The sequence below is a fragment of the Rhipicephalus microplus genome, chromosome X (genome assembly GCF_043290135.1).
Source record: "Rhipicephalus microplus isolate Deutch F79 chromosome X, USDA_Rmic, whole genome shotgun sequence".
Lineage (NCBI taxonomy): Eukaryota > Metazoa > Arthropoda > Arachnida > Ixodida > Ixodidae > Rhipicephalus > Rhipicephalus microplus.
The window spans coordinates 216,585,850-216,604,715 of NC_134710.1; the positions used below are offsets into that span (position 1 = coordinate 216,585,850).

An 18,866-nucleotide genomic window follows, 5' to 3' on the forward strand; every position below is an offset into this window, starting at 1 on the left:
GCCATAAAAATAATGGTTGCCGATACTTTTACGTGCATTGAGACTTCACGGAGAATACTGTGGCATAAAATTTGAAAATTGCACGGACTTTGTTTTGGTGTCACGCCACGGTTAGGTGCGAGGCCCATGAAAACGCGCACACCGCTGCTGGACCGCCTGAACGGTGCCGCACCGAACTACATCAACAATAACAAAACGTTGCCATTGTGCCCAGTGAGTATGGCCGCTGTGACGTCATTTCCACCACATGTTTTACGCCCTGCGCCAGCTGGGCATGCCCTCTCCTACCTTTCCTTCCTCCGTGATAGGAGGGATCTCGGCGAAACTATAGTGAAAACCAATGCAAGTGCGAAGACATAATACAAGCTGGTGTGCAGGGTGATGACCCAGCCTTACACCAATGAACACAACAATCCTCTCTCACTCACTCCGTAGCCGAAATTAATGCCATCTTCGGCGGGTGGCACCGGGGGCGTTGTCTTTGTCCTCGTGCCGTGCCGTACGTTCGTCAGGGCACCACGCGTGCGGTGCCGCATGCTCGGCTGGGCCGGTCACGACACGAGTGCATGCCACGGCGGCCCTCCCATGGTGCAATCCCATCAGCTCGCGCGCGCTGGCAGACGAAGCGGTGACGTTCCATCATTGCATGCGTAATATACAGCTGCTCTGCCGCAGAACACGGCTGGATGGCACGGGAAACGTGCGTGAGCTTACATCGTCCGACCGTACTCGCACAAGGCTACTTTTGCTGCCAGGATTTCTCTGGACACCGAAGGCGATGCGAAGATTACCACAACCTTCGTTGAGTTGGTACAGAATCGATGCAGCACAACCTCCTGGAGAACGTATACGCACCCACTGGACATGTAGCGTCTCGCAAGTGTCTCTCATAGTTTGATTTTTTGCTGTTTGCTCTCTTCTTACCAGTAGAAACAGGACGCTGGAAATTGTCGTCTGCTAAATGACGTCTCTCGCATACAGCGCTGCTGTAGCGGAAGTAACGTCGGTAGCACATTCGAGTTTTGTGGTTTACGTGTTCGGCTGGCCCGTAATGAGGCGTGAAACTCGGGTGGTGTTTGACGCAACTTCCTTTGGAAGACGCCATACGTTTACGGCATGTGTTCTTTGTACACACTACCGGTGCAGGCGACAAGTTAGACAGTGGTGATATTTACAGTGATTGTAAACAAAGGTGGCCACGGGTGCCAGGGTATGCGTGCAATGGGGTACGAACGTCTTTGCCATTCATGGCCATGCCTCAGAAAAGTTTGAGAAAAACTGTGGCCGGCGAACCGTCTTATTTAATATCCAAAAGTAAGTATGTTTGCTGCTGATGATTGCAGTGCTACGCATCTTGCCGGTCATGACCTTCGTTTAAGACATGAGAGGCGTCTGCTCTATCCGCTTGCAGCCGTTCACCGACATCAGTAAGACATGGAATATATCCAATGGACTTAGGCATCGCTGCGTAGCACCTCAAAATGATAACTGTCATGAGCGGTGCAAAGCAGGAATTTAGGGCATTGTGCTGGTAGGCGCGAAGAAAGTGTCAATTCCCCGTTTCCTGTGCAAAATCCCTCGGAGGAAATCGTGTAGGTGGCTGCAGAATTATTGGTGGCTAACGCTTGCTACTTTCGTTTACAGCGAAGCTGTATACGGCTAGGGTTTTTGTGTGTTTTTCTTGTTTGTTGAACAGTTTAAAAAAAAAAAGAGCTTGGCCGGGCTGATGCCGCAGGCTTCAAGTATTCCGCAAGGACTGTCACCGACTGTGGGGTTGTTTGTTCCACACAAACTAAAAACGGTATTGCGATATCCTTTGTATGGAGGAGGGGAGGGGGGAGGGTATACCTCCTGACACACCGATGTATGAAATCGAGAAGGTCATGATCCTTCACTTTGCGTGGTTTAGCCGTGGTGACACTGCCACTCTCATCATCGTTGGATATACTTTACCGTATAAAAAGCATGGCAAGGTTCTGCACAACAAGAAATGGTTAATTTAATTTGTACTTGAAAAGAGTGAAGTTCCATATCAATACAGTGCGCCCAGTAGCGGTCTTGTGTGTGTAGCTTTTACCTTGGTCGAAAGTAAAAGGTTCGTAACCGAATCCATCAACCACAGAGTTGTCGGCACTACCATTGCCAAATTAAAAAATAATAATAAATACAAGTGCGCTTGTTTAACCCCAACAACACGCACTTTCAGCAGAAGGTGAAGGCCTGAACTCATCATAAATCATCTTTGCGGACTTAACAAAGACAAGCCATTTGTCAAAACATTGGCTTTATCAACATTTCTCCAATGATTTGTCATTGCTTGTCTATTCATGTGTGGAACCCACAGAATGGAATGGCCCCTCAAAATTTTTATCATGTTTTTTTTTTTTTTTGCTGAGCTGGCTGGACATTTTTTACTGGGCTAATTCTGACTGGAAGACTAGGCAGGGGCGTATATTTTTTGAACGTGAGAGTTTTTTTTAACAAAATGTCTGCAAACTGAAATTTATTGTAACAGCCTTTTCAATAATTGCCTCATACATAAAGTGTGTAAAATACAGTATAGAGTCCTAACTAGCTGTAATGAAGGCTATCATGACTGTGGTATTCAGAAAAAATCCAGCTATACTTCTGGCTAATTGGCACTAAAATCTCGCCTGTATCTATCACCTTGCAAATTTAGTTTAGTGCTGTAATTTTCAGCATTGCTTGCTGCTTTTGATCACAGTAAAGTTAAAGTTAGCATTGCTTGTGATGACTCCACAAAAAAGTGTTGGTTTTGTTGCTGTAAAATAGTGATGCAAAATTTTAGGGACTCTAGCCGTGCCGACTGTGACTGCTAAGGTGAGCATTGTAGCATTTACTGCTACTGTAAACACTCAGTTGTTGGCAGGTTCTTTGTGATGGGTTGAATTCATCTTTCTTGTGACCAGTAAGTGAATATTGCATTTCATCGTATGCAACCTTAATGCTGCGCAAGTTTGCCTCTTTGTAAAACATGCCATAGCTGCTTGTGCTGTCCTCTCAGCCTGCACTGTACTACTGCTGCAATCTATGTACATTAACCTCAATTTCTAAGCTTGTAATTGGTCTCTGCATCATCCTCTTTGTTGGTGCAATATTCACATCCTTAACCTTTTCATTTTATTATTTCTGTACTTACCCACCATGTTGGCATAGCTGCTGGGTGTTGTGCGGCTAAGAATTAAGGCACATTTAATTCCCAGCCACAGTGAGCAGATTTTGAGGGGCAAAGTACAAAAACACTCATATTTGGATTTAGGTGCACGAATTAAATTGAAGATCCTCACTACGGTGTGCCTCATAATCATATTGTGGTTTTGATGTATAAAATCTCAGTTTTATTCATTATTATCTCTATTCATTGAAAATTTTTTGGGCACTTTGGTGTTTCTGGAAATGAGTGCACTCATATGTACTTCTATCACAAGGCCTCAAAAGTTGTGAAATGCAGCTGTGAAATGCAGCTGTGAAATGCAGCTTCTTTCCCTTCGCATCAAACCACGTATACAGTGTATTTTCGTCTACTTGTCACGTGGTTGAATAAACTCAAACTCAAGTTATTCTGGCAAAACAGTCCTGTCAAAATCTGCAAGGTGAATGAAGTCTCATAAAAGGAAAAAAATTTTTATCTTCATGTGGTGTGAAGATAAGTTTCTCAGAAAACTTTTCAGGGGAAAAAAACTTTTTGTCTGGAAATTTTATATGTACCAATGCTTTTCCATTGTCTGCTATCTGAGTTGACCTGGATGCTACCAAGTTTTTTTACTCTTTTACAGATTTCCTTTACTTTGCTGAACTGAGCTTCCTTAGAAGTGATTTTCTATATTATGTATCCCGACGGTTTATATTCATTAAATTCACATTGCTCTGTGATCTTCTAGACCCCCTGCTTGGCTTAAACTGTAGAGTGACTGCTCCCAAAATGACATTGGTCCCAGGTTTCATCCTCAGACCAGTGGGATTGTTTCTTTAGATGTGAAGCTTCTCAAGAAACCGATACGTGTTTTATTTGTAATTCATACTTTTCTGAGGGTGGCGATAATTTTTCACTTTTATGGATGAGTCCACTGGCACCCAGACAGACTCCTTCATATCTTTGTTGTTTCCTTCCCAACCTGCTAACTTCTGCCTCACACAACAATTTTCTACCACACCATACCTGTTCCATTCTCTCTGTAGATTGTTCTATGATAGAATCCAAAACTCAACCAAATCCCTTAAGAAATCATGATCGCAATTTATCAACATGGATCATCACTTTTCGGTTTATAACAACCTTTTTATAACATCTTTAATGATATGCACCTTGTTGTCAGCAATCTTATTGAAAATAAATTTTCCATAAAGATATACTGCACAGTGCCAAGAAAATATAGGGAGGTTTTCCACTCTTTTTTGCAAGCACATTTTTTGTTCAATACACATTTTTGAAGCATCCATGTCAGAGAATGAGTCAATAGTGGTAAAAAAAAAAGTAGCCCTTAAAAGGTTAAGTACTGCCTTTCTCAACTTCTGTACAGCCAGTAAATGTCTTCTCATATATTTTTTTCTAACAATATATATTTATGGGCAAGTTGTTTGATTGTGCTTGAAGATGTAACAACACAGAAAAATGATGTGGTCAAGGAAAGAGTAGGTAGTGGGTTTGTCCTGTCCTCATTTTGTGATATTTTTGCACTCAGTTATATTATTATTCATATGTCCATGACTTAGCATTGAGCCTCAAACCGGCTTGGGCAAAATGGTTAATTGAAGCTGCATCTAATGCATGTAGCAATAGTAGTGCATGCTATGAATTGAACCTGTGATTGTTATAGACTATAAGTGATCTGTATGTGCTGTGCTTTTACTATTAAGTTGTTGTTCAATTATTTAAATCCATTGTCTTTGAACTTAGGACTCTTATTATTCAGCTCCTTTGGGTGTCGAACATTTCTGACAAAAGCTTTCACAAATGGCCAAATTACTTTATTGCACTTTTTCATTCTATACAGTGTTTAAAGTTGGAAAAAGTTGTTAAAATATTGCAGAACACATTTTAGTGTCAGAATTACTCAGAACTGCAAAAAGATCTAAGCATTATATTATATATAATGCTTATATTATTATTATATTATAAGCATTATATTAAATACAGGTCTTGCACAGCATCTTATCACCATATGTGCTTATAATAACGTGCACCTCAGTTTTCTTCTTGGAGTGACGAGTTGTGCTGACAAACAAACTGCATCTTCGCTGCTTGTGGCTGCCTTGGGCAGAGTAAATTCGGTAATCAAGGAGATTGAGAATACCTCTTGAGTATCGATTCGATGATAAAAAAGCCAAGAGCAGCACTAATAAAGATAGTACTCAACTTTTGACACCCCTGCAAGGGAGTGCTGATAAAGAGAAAAATCGAGTTTTGCATACCCCCTTGAGACCACATGATGAAACCAAAAGCTTAAAAGGGCGTTGGCCCATCAGGTTTGTCGCTGACATAAGAAATTAATCTGTTTATCTATGCAAGAAGGTAGCACAATCATTTTCAATGCTTCTTGTGAGCCCTAGGAGGCGGCAACACCAGCCAGTGACCATGCATCGTCATTATGATGCGAAATTTCAAGTGGAGGGTAAAAAATGTAGCTGTATGGCAACAGCGTTCGTACAGGTCTTTGAAATCCTTGAAAATCCTTGAATTTGAAAAATTCATTTTTTAGGCTCTTCAAGGTCGTGGAATTTTTTGCCATCCTTGAAACTTCTTGAGTTTCGTGAGCAGTGCACTCTCATGTGGTAGATTGGTGTGTCAACCTGTCAAACTCCCCATTTCCAAAGAAGTAATGTGGCGTGGGCACACATGGTCTAATTTTGCAAATATGCATGTAAAAAAAACAGTTGGTTTCGTAGGAAGGGTGAAGCAGTGAACGTGTTAGTAAGAAATTAGAACTTCACACAAAGAAGGGCAAGCAACTCTACACATGCAACGCGTTGCTCAAGCACAAACGACACACGAAAAGAAAGTGTACAGGACGAGTGTTGATGAACAACTGTCACAGCTCGACACTGGAAGCGTGCTGCTTAAACACCAAGAAGGATGCTAGAAAAGAACATTCATGTATCCACAGGATGAGTGCGAATTAACCACTGTCACAGTTGTTACTTTTTGTTACTTCTTGGTGTTTCAGCAGTGTGCTACAAGTGTCAACTGCACAAGCCACTACTCTTAATGGTGTTTTGGTGATGTCTCTAAAGGAAAGTTTTAGTGACGTCAGACCAGATCTGTAGTCAGGTGAGGGACCTTCGGACTTCCGCCGCGTACATACCGGCAAAGCATCGTGGCTGCTGCTGCTAGCGACGCATTTGTTTCGCAGGTGCTTGTGTGGCACATGTGTACGAGAGCAGACTATACTCAGCATTACCCGTGCAAAACTTAGTGATTATGTGACCAAGTCAGCTACACTGCTATGTATCGGCCTAACTCGGTCCTCACATACAGGAACTGAAAATTGTCCATGTTAATAAGGCGGTATATTGTGACGGGGCGAGATCTAGGTTTATAATAGAGCGTCCACAGAGACACGGAGAATGGCATCCACAACACGTGAAAGGAAGTACCTTCCTCGATCAGTAAGCAGCTGCCGCGGAGCGCCGTGATTAAGAATGACTTCATACAAGAGAAAGTCAGCGACGTGAGTGGAACAGCTTGTCGGCAGTGCTTGAGTGATGGGAAAGCGTGTGGCGTAATCTGTGGCTACTGCAACCCATTTATTCCCGGAGGTGGACGTAGGAAACGGGCCCAACAGGTTAAGGCCAACTCGAAAGAATGGTTCCGTCCGTATGTCGATGGGCTGTAGGAGGCCTGACGGTAGCACAGAGGGGCGCTTGCGACGTTGGTAGCGGTCGCAAGGAGTGACATAGCAAACCACAGAACGATACAGTCTGGGCCAGAAAAAGCGACGTCGCACACGATCATAGGTACGAGAGATGCCTAGGTGACCAGCTGTAGGCACGTCGTGGAGTTGTTCGAGAACGCTGGAACGCAGGTGATGGGGAAGCACGAGTAGTGATTCCGGGCCATCGGCGTTGAAGCTGCGACGGTACAGAATGTTATCATGCAGTTCGAACAGGCGAATGGAAGGATCTGTCGGAGCAGAAATCAGACGCTTGATGATGGAGAGTAACTATGGGTCATGTCGTTGTTTGGTGGAGATAGCCCCCAAAGCGTGGATGGAGAGCACGCAGGGGTCTGATTCAAAGTCTGTCAAGTCGGGCGTTTCAACCGGATAACGTGACAAACAGTCTGCGTCTGTGTCCAGGTGTCCTGACTTGCAGTGGACCACGAACGCGTATTCTTGCAGGCGCAGCGCCCAGCGACCGAGACGTCCAGATGGGTCCTTTTGCGATGAGAGCCAACAGAGAGCATGATGGTCAGTAACAACGGAAAAAGTTTGGCCATATAGGTAAGGCCTGAATTTTGTCACGGCCCACACTAAAGCTAGGCATTCACGCTCAGTGATGGAGAACTTCCGTTCGGCAGGTGAAAAATGACGACTGGCGTAAGAAATCACGCGGTCCTTCCCATGCTGTCGTTGGCCGAGGACTGCTCCAATTCTATGTCCACTATCATCGGTTCTAAGCTCTGTAGCTGATGCAGGGTCGAAATGGGCCAGTATTGGTGGCATAGTCAGCAGATGGATAAAAGCCGAAAAAGCATCCGCTTGCTCAACGCCCCATATGAAGGGGACGTCCTTTAAAAGATCAGTAAGTGGTCGAGCGATGTCGGCGAAGTTGCGGACAAATCACCGAAAATAGGAACATAGCCCTACAAAACTTCGAACGTCCTTGGTTGAACGCGGTTCAGGAAACTCTTGTACTGCTCGCAGCTTGTCGGGATCTGGTTGAACTCCAGCGGCACTGACAAGGTGGCCGAGTATGGTGATTCGGCGACGTCCGAAATGGCATTTTGCAGAATTGAGCTGAAGAGTGGCTCTTTGAAAAACATAAAGAATGGCCGACAGACATGTGGTATGGCTGTCAAAGGTAGGTGAAAAGACGATGACATCGTCTAAGTAACATAAGCAGATGGACCACTTATATCCTCGGAGAAGGGAGTCCATCATGCACTCGAAAGTTGCCGGCGCATCACATAGTCCGAACGGCATGACCTTGAACTGGTAGAGGCCATCTGGCGTAATGAAAGCGGTTTTTTCGTGATCCATGGTGTAGACGGAAATTGGCCAATAGCCCGAACGAAGGTCGAAAGACGAGAAGTATTGGGCACCATGGAGGCAATCGAGGGCATCATCAATCCGAGGCAAAGGGTAGACATTTTTATGAGTGACTTTGTTCAAATGACGATAGTCCACGCAAAAGCGCCAGCTGCCATCCTTCTTCGCAACGAGCATGACTGGGGAGGCCCAGGGGCTGGATGATGGTTCTATGACGTCTTTAGTAATCATTTTGTCCACTTCATTTTGAATTACCTGGCGTTCCTTGTGAGATACGCGATATGGATGCCGCCGTATAGGACTGGTATCACCAGTGTTGATCCAGTGAGTCACGGCAGTTGTTTGGCCAAGAGAGCGGTTGTCAAAGTCGAAAATGTCTCTATATGATGTTAGCAGACGATGGAGGCCGGCAGCTTGCGCTGTGGTGAGATCAGGAGCAATCATTTTGTTATTGTCATCAGCAGGCAGAGTGAGATTGCGGCCAAGACTGGGGGATGTAGCATCGATGTTCAAACCAGTAACATTGCAGCTGTCAAGCGGGGATAGGGTGGAATAACTTGCAGAATAACTTGAGTCAAGGGACTGACGTTGAGTAGGGGTATTACATTGGGTTGAGTAGGGGTATCATTACAAAAATGTGCGCTCCAGTATCTATAAGGGCAGAAATAGTCACACCGTCAGCGTCTAACAAACTTTGTCTCGTCGGAAGCGTCAAGAGAGGATTTGTGGAAGAAGTAGATAAAGCAGCGTCAACTTTGGGCACTGCACCGTTTAGTTTTCCGGATAGGCAGGAGCGGGGTTGAATAAGAACGACGGCCTGCGAGTCTGCGGTGAGCAAGATGACTGCCGACGTCCTGGAAGGGAATGGGACTGACGACCATGCGGTGACTGAGATCGGCTGTTGAACCTTCTGTAGTTTGGCGAAGAAGGCTGCGCGGCAAATGCAAAGCTGGTGCTGTCTAGTCAGGTTCAGACGACATCCGAGGTGGCGAGTACCAGCTGTAATTGCAGTAGCGGACGACATGACCTATGCGGTGGCAATGAAAGCAAATTGGTCGATTGTCGGCGGTTATCCACGCAGCAGGGTCGTGAGATCGAACTGTAAACTGCTGTTCGTGATAGGACGAGGGTGGACGCCATGGAGCTCGCTGCGGGCTAGGCAAAGCGCACACCGAGGGAATACCTATGCTGGCGAGTTCTTGGCAGACGATGGCTTGAACCACGTTAGCAGTGAGTTGGGTCGTGTCACTTGCAGCAGTGTGAGCCGGAGCAGGGGTAATGGCTGCAAGTTCGCACCGTACAATTCGGGTCACCTGATCTGATGAAACTGGAGGTGGCGGCTGTGTTCTCGCACGGTCTTCGCAAGACGTTGCAGCCGTATTCAGGAGGTGGGCAAAGGCGCTGTCAATCTGCTAGCTCAAAGCGCCGGCATTCCTTTATAATGGCATCCACTGTTGAGTAATTTTGCAGATGAGGAGGTTGAATGCGTCGTCCGCAATCCCCTTAAGAATATGTCCAACCTTGTCAGCCTTCGGCATCTCGGCATTGGCTTTGCGATACAATGCTAATGCATCTTCTATATACGAAACATATGACTCCGTCGAGGTCTGCGCCTGAGACGTGAGCATTTTGTTCGCGGCCATTTTTCTTCCAATAGGCTTCCCGAACAGGTCCAACATTTTCTCCCTGCACATTGCCCAACTCCCAAGTTCTGCTTCAAGGTTCTCATATCACGATTTGGCGGTTCCCCTCTTATAGAACAACAGGTTCGCCAGCATAAGAGTCAGGCCTCATCATTATCTAGTACTCACACGTTCGTACTCTGCCAGCCAATCTTCAACGTCCAATTCATCTGAATCGCCGGACCCACACTTAACGTGCTAGGATCCCACGGGGTTTCGAGCACGAAGGTTGTGGTCGCAGGAGAGGTTGTAGAAGGACCCTTGAAACGACGACCGCTGCGAAGTTTCGTTGCGAGGCGGTTACCCAGCACGTCCACCAAATGTGACGGCGCGAGATCTAGGTTTATAATATAGCGTCCACAGAGAATCGGCAGCCGAACAAGATGGCTGAGTTGCCTCTCGCGCAAGTGTCTAACGCACAGGCGTCTTCATCGTCTTCGCAAAGTGCTACGCTTGCTCCTGTCGATGGTGCACCGTAACAATATTATATAGCGAGAATAAATTAATGTTGGTGCATGTATCGTGCTAGTTGAAGCTGTAAAAGCTTGCAGCAAAGAGCGCACAAGCCACAAATATTGTGGCACCACCTGTTTAAGGCCTGACTACACATACGCGTTGAAGCCCGTCGGCACTTGACTTCCTGATAATGGCATCGTGCCCTCTTCCTATGGAGAGTGAGGGAGAGGGTGCAAGAAGGCAAGAAAGGGCCTTAATGGGTTCAATATTTCCACTAATTCGTACGCAGTGCAAATGACATGGGCTCTACAAAATGTGTGAACTAAAAGGTAGCAGTGTGTGTGAATAGTCAGCCATTTCTTATGCATGTTCCACTTTTATGTGTATCTTCCGTTTTATAAAAAAAATAAAAGAAAAAGGGCAGAGCTTATTCAAATATCTTGTAACAATTTGCTGGAGAACATAATGTTTTTAATAATTTAGCAGAATCGCTGTGCCACTTTGCTAAAGAAAATGAAATTATGTGCTTTATCGCTGAAGTGCATTTTCCCTGGAATATATTTATTTATAAATTATTTCTTGTATTAGATGTCGGAGCGACTTCTGCCAGCTGCTGCTAAAGTGGTCATTTGCGGTGCTGGTGTGATAGGCAACTCGATCGCTTACAACCTTGTGAAACGTGGTTGGACAGACATTGTTGTTCTTGAAAAAGGCCGGTGAGTGTACTCATTTTGTACTTGAAAAGTATATTGACATAATATTATTTGTGAACTATAAATATCTTGCAAATAAAAAGTTGTGCTCATATCATATTTGCTGTGTATGTGCACTGTAAGATGCACAAGTGAACTGATTTCTTCTGCTGTTGTAAAATTTAATTGCTTAATCAAGCAGTTATGTCACATTGAAATTCACTAATTGGGTAAAGACACCTGCCATTTAACTGAATACTTGTCAATCTGTTGCACTGATAATCAGTCTCCCGGTGTGGGGTGTCAAAGCCATGTGTTTCAGATCTCTGTTAAAGGATGTGTACATGCAGTGTACCACCAGTCTGCATTCCTCTGAAGGTTCAAAGGACAGCAAAATAAATATGAAGCTTTAGATTATATAAGTACTTCCTGAATGTTACTGTGTCATTCTTACTGTAAAGAGAAGCTATGCTTGCCAAGAAATACGAGTGTCATGGTGTGGCCATGCATCTTTGCAATAACTGCATTAGCATTTTGTCCCCATATGGCCAAGGCTGGTTGATTGCTTCTGTGTAAAGAAGGGACTACATTTGAAAATGAATAACTTTGCAGGCTTTTCTTTCATGAAAAACTAGATGATGAAAAATGTTATGGAGTAGTTATATATTACCAGTTAAAGTGCAATTTTATGTACCAGAGTAAAATTAATATAGGCAGAAACTAGCTCAAATGTTCGTCTAATAGTTTAGCCTACAAAATGGAAAATCTAGAGTGTGGTTTAACCTACCAGTGTGAAGAGGTTTAAAGGGGCCATGACATGGTCATCCAACCGTTTGCAGTTTCTGGTGAAAACAAGAAGTAGAGGGTGTGTTGTGCCTTACATATCTGTGAAGTGGGCCATAATAGAATGTTTCGGGGCAAAGCAAGCCCTGGAAGGAGGGGCGTTGGCAGAATTTTTTTATGGGGGAGGGGAGCACGGGGGCCAGGCAGGCAGATGTGGAGGAGTGTCATTATGGGGTCTGTATGTCATGGCAAAAAAAAAAAATGGGAGGGAGAGGAGGGGTGGGGCGCAGGCCGGTGTTTCAACCCCTGGGTATTCCATTGCCTGAAAGTCACCGGCTGCAAATCCCACCCACTGCCGGCTGCCGCTATTTTGTCATTGTCTGTGTGACATCATGTGCAGCAAGGAGTGGAGCCATTATCTTCTACCAAAGTTTCCACTGTTACAAATCGTTCAATCCCGGTGCCAAGCTGAAAAAAGCTAAATTATCTTGATTTTGTGCGCAGTTGACCATGGAGCAGTACTGTTTGCCCGAATGCCGACACTTGCATAGCTACTGCTTGTTATGTCACGGCTCACAGGGGCACTAGTGTTGCCCAACTCTCAGGCCACTCATGTGTTTACAGAAATATTCAATTATAAATTAAGTTCTTAATCCAATGCACTAAAATTTTGCCAGCTTGTTTGTGAATAACCCACATAACACAATATGATTGAAAGTTGGATATGAGGGCTTTTTTAAAGCTGCTCTATAGCTTTCTCTTTAACACTCAAACGCAAGATATATCCACACACAGTGTAACATGTCAACGGGTGCTAACTTTTTAAATTGTATTTTTGCTTACATGGCAGTATTGGGTGTGGTGCAACATGGCGTAGTAGTGGCTTGGTGGGCCAGCTCCAGCCAACAATTGATGGAATCCTTGCACGCTCCAGTGCCAAGCTTTATCAAGAGTTGCATGATGCAGGACATGATATTGGTGAGTAGAATATCTGTGTTATTACAGCCTGCTAGTTCGAGTTATTCTCATCCTCGTAAAGCAAAAGCATGAATTTTACTATTATGATATTTTTTTTCTTATTAAGTGACCTAGCCAGCTGCAATAACAAAGCAGCATAATTTTTTTTACTTGGTGTGTCCTTTTTTTTGTACTGAAGAGGGCAATTGTTTTTTTTTTTGTGAAGTGCAAATTGTACCGTATTTATCAATTTATCAAGTTGTCCATTTTTTTATACTGGATAGCGAAGTTCAGCTGGCTTAGTCATCTTCACATTTACAAAATTGTTGGTTAGCACCTAACAACCAACCAACCAACTAATTGAAAAAATATCTTTTCTTAACATGAATTGAAATGTTTTAATATATATGTAAATAGTAAAAACAACTATCTTTCAAATAGTTCAAAGGTTATTAGATAAAACTGTTTTTTCTTTTCTCTAATCTAAATTGTATGTTTTCTGTAGTGTGGTTTGAGAATTTATGGTGTATTGATATCTTGGTCCACCTGAGTCAACCAGATGGTGGCCAACCAATTAAAAAAATATTTTTTCTTTATGTTAATTGGAATGTTTTAATATATATGTAAATAGTAAAAACAACTGTCTTTCAAATAGTTCAAAGGTTATAAGATAAAGCTGTTTTTTTTTTTCTCTAATCTAAATTCTATGTTTGCTGTAGTGTGGTTTGAGAATTTATGGTATATTGATATCTTGCTCCACCTGAGTCAACCAGATGGTGGAGGATGGCGACTACACATCCCCACGTTCATTGTAGAGTCACTGATGTGCTTGACTACACTTGCACTAAATGTTGTTTAAAGGGGCCCTGTGGCACTTTTGTGACTGCCTTATTTAGCACCGGAACGCATACACTAATGAATGCCAATATGAATGTAACAAGAATGATGGAAATTAGTGCACAAAAAGTGAAGTTATGAGGCCTCAAAGTTAAAAACTTTGAGGTCTCATAACTTCACGATGATGAGAAACGTTCTCTTTCACATTTAACTCTCTCGCTGACGTGGTGTTTCAATTTATACTTTCTTAAACAGTGAGCAACGTTTTAAGATTAGCATGTAAAATAATGAAAATCTGGAATGATTGTGTAAACATTGCGTAGTAGAATAATGGGTGGCTGGATGAATGAATTTGTATATATTAAGTCAGCAAGTCCTACTGATAATGAGCTTTATACAGTGTTCAAAGCTGTTTTTGAGCAGCTTGTTTTCTGTGTGGTCTTGTTTACACATTTAAATGAATCAAGTTTATGAAAAAAATGTACCACTTTCATTTGTATTTCATGAGTAGTAGCTGTAAGTCAGAATGCCTTGGTGCCATATAAATAACTCATTAATACTTTTTCAATGCTCTAGGCTTTACTACACTTGTGTGCATACTGAAATGCCAGTGAAACTACAGGTTTTCCCGCTCAATTTAATCCAAATGCCAACCAAAATAATCTAGGTGCCAGTCAATTTAATACTGTGCCACTCAAATTAATCCAACCGCCAATTGATTTAATCCAGATGTCAGCAAATTTAACCCTGACTACATCGCAACTTCAAAGCAACCCAGAGTTTTCGTGAAGGCGTGGAGTGAATAGCTTTGGAGTGAATTTAAGGGAAAATATTATCAAGATGTGTCCTTTCAAAGACGTTTTGTTTTATACACATGATTGCAGGTTGAGACAGTGCATGTATGGGTGATATGCGTAATGGTGTCACCTGAGTCACTAGTGATCAGGTCATTGGCCTGGGCAATAGGTATCAAGTCATTACTGTGTGGATGGCGTTTGCTTTGACATGCATGTCGAAAGTGTGAATAGTGCGTACACGGGTGATTAGGGGTACACGCACGAGTCACAGTGTGTCACTAGTCACTAATTTGTTTATATTACACATCCTGATAATATTTTCCTTTAAATTCACTTCTAAGATATTCACTCTATGCATTCCCGAAAATTCTGGGTTGCTTCGAAATCACGATGTAGTCAGGATTGAAGCCACTGGTGTCTGGAATAAATCGACTGGTGATTGAATTAATTTCAGTGGCACTTGGATTAAAATGACTGGCACTTGGAATAAATTGAGCAGGAAAACCTGTAGAAGAAAACCACTGCTTCACTACGCCGCTAGCTATAGTGCAGCACTGCACTAAAAAAAAAAAAAAAAAGCTAAGGAATAAGGCTCAAGTGATTGCTATATTGCTTTCTTGCTTTTTCATTCTTTGAATTAGGTGACATTGATCTCCCATGACAAAAGTGCTAGCTTATTCTCCATTACTTTCATAGGGACATTGCTCCTTCCTGTTAGCATTACTTTACATGCTTTTTATTTCAAATTTTTCTCACATAAAATAAATGTCAGCGAATTCAGCGTGGACATAAAACTAGTTTTCCCATACTTATTCCCTTAATATCAGTGAATGAATAGGAGCTTTGGCAGTTTTATATTATTAGTCTTTACCGTCTTCTAGCAGTTTCTGTGTAGTACAACCTTACTTTGTTTATCAATCCTCTGTGGTGAGTTTTTTTTTATCATGCTGCTGTCTCCACCCATCTTATGTTACATAGAGGCAGAGCTTGTGCTACAGCGGTCTTTCTTAGATGGTTTAAAGCACTATACAGTAAGCAAGCAAAAATATATTGACAAATATTCTGACGCTAGAGTCTATTCTAGATTGTATTTAATTATACTTTGCGTGGTATATAATGTAAAATTACTTTATGTACCATACTAAGGAATATGATTTCGCGTGCTAAAATGTGAAGATTGTTTGGAGCCTTATTTGCATCAACTGTGCCTATGATCTTTAAGAAAATAATTATGTACAGTTTGCATCACTATGTAATCTACATCATGTGAAATTACTATGTTATTTAAAAATGTATAAAGTAATGCAGCAGCCTGAATTACGAGTTTAATTCCATCACTACACATGTTTGCTACGATACTTTAAGTTGTCATGAATTGTCAATTTGAACTTGAATTTCTCCTTTGCTTGTGTCTGTAGGATGGAGAAGGTGTGGCTCACTTAGTGTTGCAAGGACAGAAAAGCGGATGACATCACTTCTCAGACTTGCTGCTGAAGCACGGTAAAATAAATGTTACCCTGTCTATCAATGATTAGGTGGCATTGGTCATTTTCTTAAAAAAATTTGCTGTGAAACATGGAAATACTATTTCCTGTTTAAAAGGCTGCTTCACTTCATATTCAATTAAAACATGATTTGCTTATGTCTTTTTTTTTGTGTGCTATAAAATCTTAATTCTCAGCCATGGAGCTTATCTTAAAAAAATTATTTGCTAAATAAAGGGCAACACTTTTTGAACATAATCATAAAACATTGTTTCATCATCATCATTTATTTTTCTCTTAAGGGCCTTGATTAGAGGATTACATAATGTAGCCTTCGCTACATTATGTGTAGAGAAGGCTTTTTTGAGCATATGAGCCATATATTATTATTGTACTGCATGCACCAGATTATTTACATTTTTTTGTCATATAGAGCAAAGAAGTGCTTGCTTTTGAATTAAGCGTCTACTAAGCATGCAACCAGGCGATATAAGATACGTGGCTGCTGGTTCGTATGCTGATTGGTATTGGCTGATTTCACAATATAAATAATGTCCACATTTATACTTTTAAGAGCACAGAAAAACTGCTACAGTTTTGCACTTTTTGTTTTGAGTGATGGTCATCTGCTTAATGCTTCACTTTTTTCTACATTCATGTAAGTTACCACCTGGCATACTACATGCATGTTCTTTCAAGTCTATGTGCCCGAGTCATTCTCTTGTCTTCTACTGAGCTTACAAAGACAGTATTTACCTATGTATGCCGTCTTCTCCAGAATGACAGGCCCACTTGTCAGTGCACACTGGTTCACCTCTTTGCATTTTTTGAACAGGGCAGCTTGGAACACACTGTTAGGTATCTGGCTAATTGAAAGTTACTCTCTATCATTTAAGCCAATGCAGAACAAAGTCAATGCTTACCACATAGTTGCATAGCTTGGCCAGACTTGTTTGCTGCATGAATAGCATGCGACTTTTGTCAAAATTTTTTTAGTGCATCTAGGACTGTTGGGTTGTTTAGACACTTTTCTTTTCTACTTGCTGTTAGCTGCTTTACTGATGATGTTAAAAGAAGTGTTGTTGAAGTGAATGAAAATAGCAATAAAACCAGCCCTGATCACTCTTGCTCTTGGCCATGTCTACAAAGGCAACTGTGTAAGCGCTGGTGCTGCATGGCTACACGTTCAGGAACAAAATATCATGAGTAAAGCTGCTAATGAAGAAGCATCAGGTAGCATTTTGGATGATCCAGATGTGAATATGAGATGCTTTCAGTGCACTTATAACACAGCAGAAATGTATGATTACAATGATTACATTCTTTACCCTTTGAGAACAAAATGCAGAGATACAAAGATGATCAGCACCTTTCTTGTAAGTAAAAAAGGTGTTTTGTCTGTGCAAGGGTTCTTAGGTGGGCTAGTTGGTTTATGTACATTCTGTTGAAGCAGGGCAGATGATAGAATGATAAACATATAGACTATCAACTAATTGCTTTATAGGAAAGGCAGAGAATATAGAAAAAGGCAAATAAATATAGAAAAAAATGACATAAACATAATTGTCAGCATGCCTTCACTAGCACTTTTTGATGCAGAAGTTAAATACCTTGAGCCTGAATTGTGATCACCAAGCTTATTGTCACATGCTTTTGTTTTCTTGTTTTGTTTTCTGTTTTATTATTTATGGCTGTAGTTTTCTAGCCTTGTTGTCACTTGCTTTCAAACATTTTCCGTTAGATATTTTAGCGGTTTTAATCAGTTTGCTACTGAGCGTTTTTTTTCTCCCATTTTCTAGCTCATGTTCACGTGTTCATGATATCCACACTTGTCGCATCTTGTAAACCCTTATAAAAATTGATAGAAATGCAGCTGGCCGAGTGACTCGGTAGCATTTGTGCCACTTTTTGATATTTGTTTCTCTTCTTAAATGTTCTCTGCTTTTCCAGTAAAGAAATCAATACTCAGCTCTGTGCCCTATATGTTCTACGCACCATCGTCTGCACTGTTTCCCCATTACGTTTCACCACAATGTTTTCTCTAAACGGCATATTCTTATTTTTATTCGCATCCACCCAATCTTGTAGCGCAAAGCTTTAAGGAAGCCCATAATGATATAAATTGACATAATAAAATTACATTTCAACTGTATTCCCTGCATTGCTGATCATTGTCTGACTGATGGAAATATTTGGTTTGTGTATGCAGAAAATTATTCTTTACTACATTATATTTATAGGTAAGCATGTGAATATGTATTTAAACTGTAGTTGTGCACAGTTCTTTCAAGTATTTTCATTTTATTATATATGTATGTTTTGATGTACGGGGGGGGGGGGGGCAAATGTTTTCAGGCCACTATCTCATGTATTTTTATGGAAGTATGGCCTGGGAACTTTTGACTAGAACTGTACATTTTTTAGCTTGAATCAATAGAGCTTTGTTAGTGATTAGTTGTAGTATCTTTATTCAGGGCAAGAGGAATTGAATGTACAGTCCAGCAGCCATATAAGCTTTTAGAGTACCACCCTCATCTTTTGACTAAAGACCTTGTGGTAAGATTTTCTCTTTGGTTAATGTTTGCTGTTAGTGAATGCATCTTCCAGAGCATTGTGCTAAAAAATAAACATTGTTATTCTTTGTATTTTTATTGTTATTGTTATTATTGTTGTTATTGTTTTTATAGTGTCAAAAAATTTGTGTTACGTATGGCTTATATAATGAATAAATAGCCAGGCAAAGCTATGTGGTCAGCGGCTGCATGGAACAAGCATGTGCATCAACAAAAATCTTCTTTGGTGGCTTTTATTGGTCCCCATATTTGTCTCTGTAATCACTATAATAATTAATAAAATCTGTGGAAATGCGAGATAAATATAAAAAAATGACAGCAATAGTTTGGCCTTGTTAATGAATATGCAACCAAATATTATAGTATCACAAATGTAA

At 41.6% G+C, this 18,866-nt stretch overlaps 1 protein-coding gene across 1 annotated transcript in view; it reads left to right on the forward strand.

The window, feature by feature from the left end:
- The first annotated feature begins 553 nt into the window (after window positions 1-553).
- Window positions 554-18,866, forward strand: part of LOC119187465 (pyruvate dehydrogenase phosphatase regulatory subunit, mitochondrial) — an 81,258-nt gene continuing 62,945 nt past the window's right edge. The window contains exons 1-5 of the mRNA XM_037435574.2: window positions 554-1,314; window positions 10,955-11,082; window positions 12,692-12,819; window positions 15,851-15,932; window positions 18,391-18,472. Coding sequence (XP_037291471.1) covers window positions 10,955-11,082; window positions 12,692-12,819; window positions 15,851-15,932; window positions 18,391-18,472 — 420 coding nt within the window. The 5' untranslated portion in view covers window positions 554-1,314. The remainder of the gene's footprint in view (window positions 1,315-10,954; window positions 11,083-12,691; window positions 12,820-15,850; window positions 15,933-18,390; window positions 18,473-18,866) is intronic.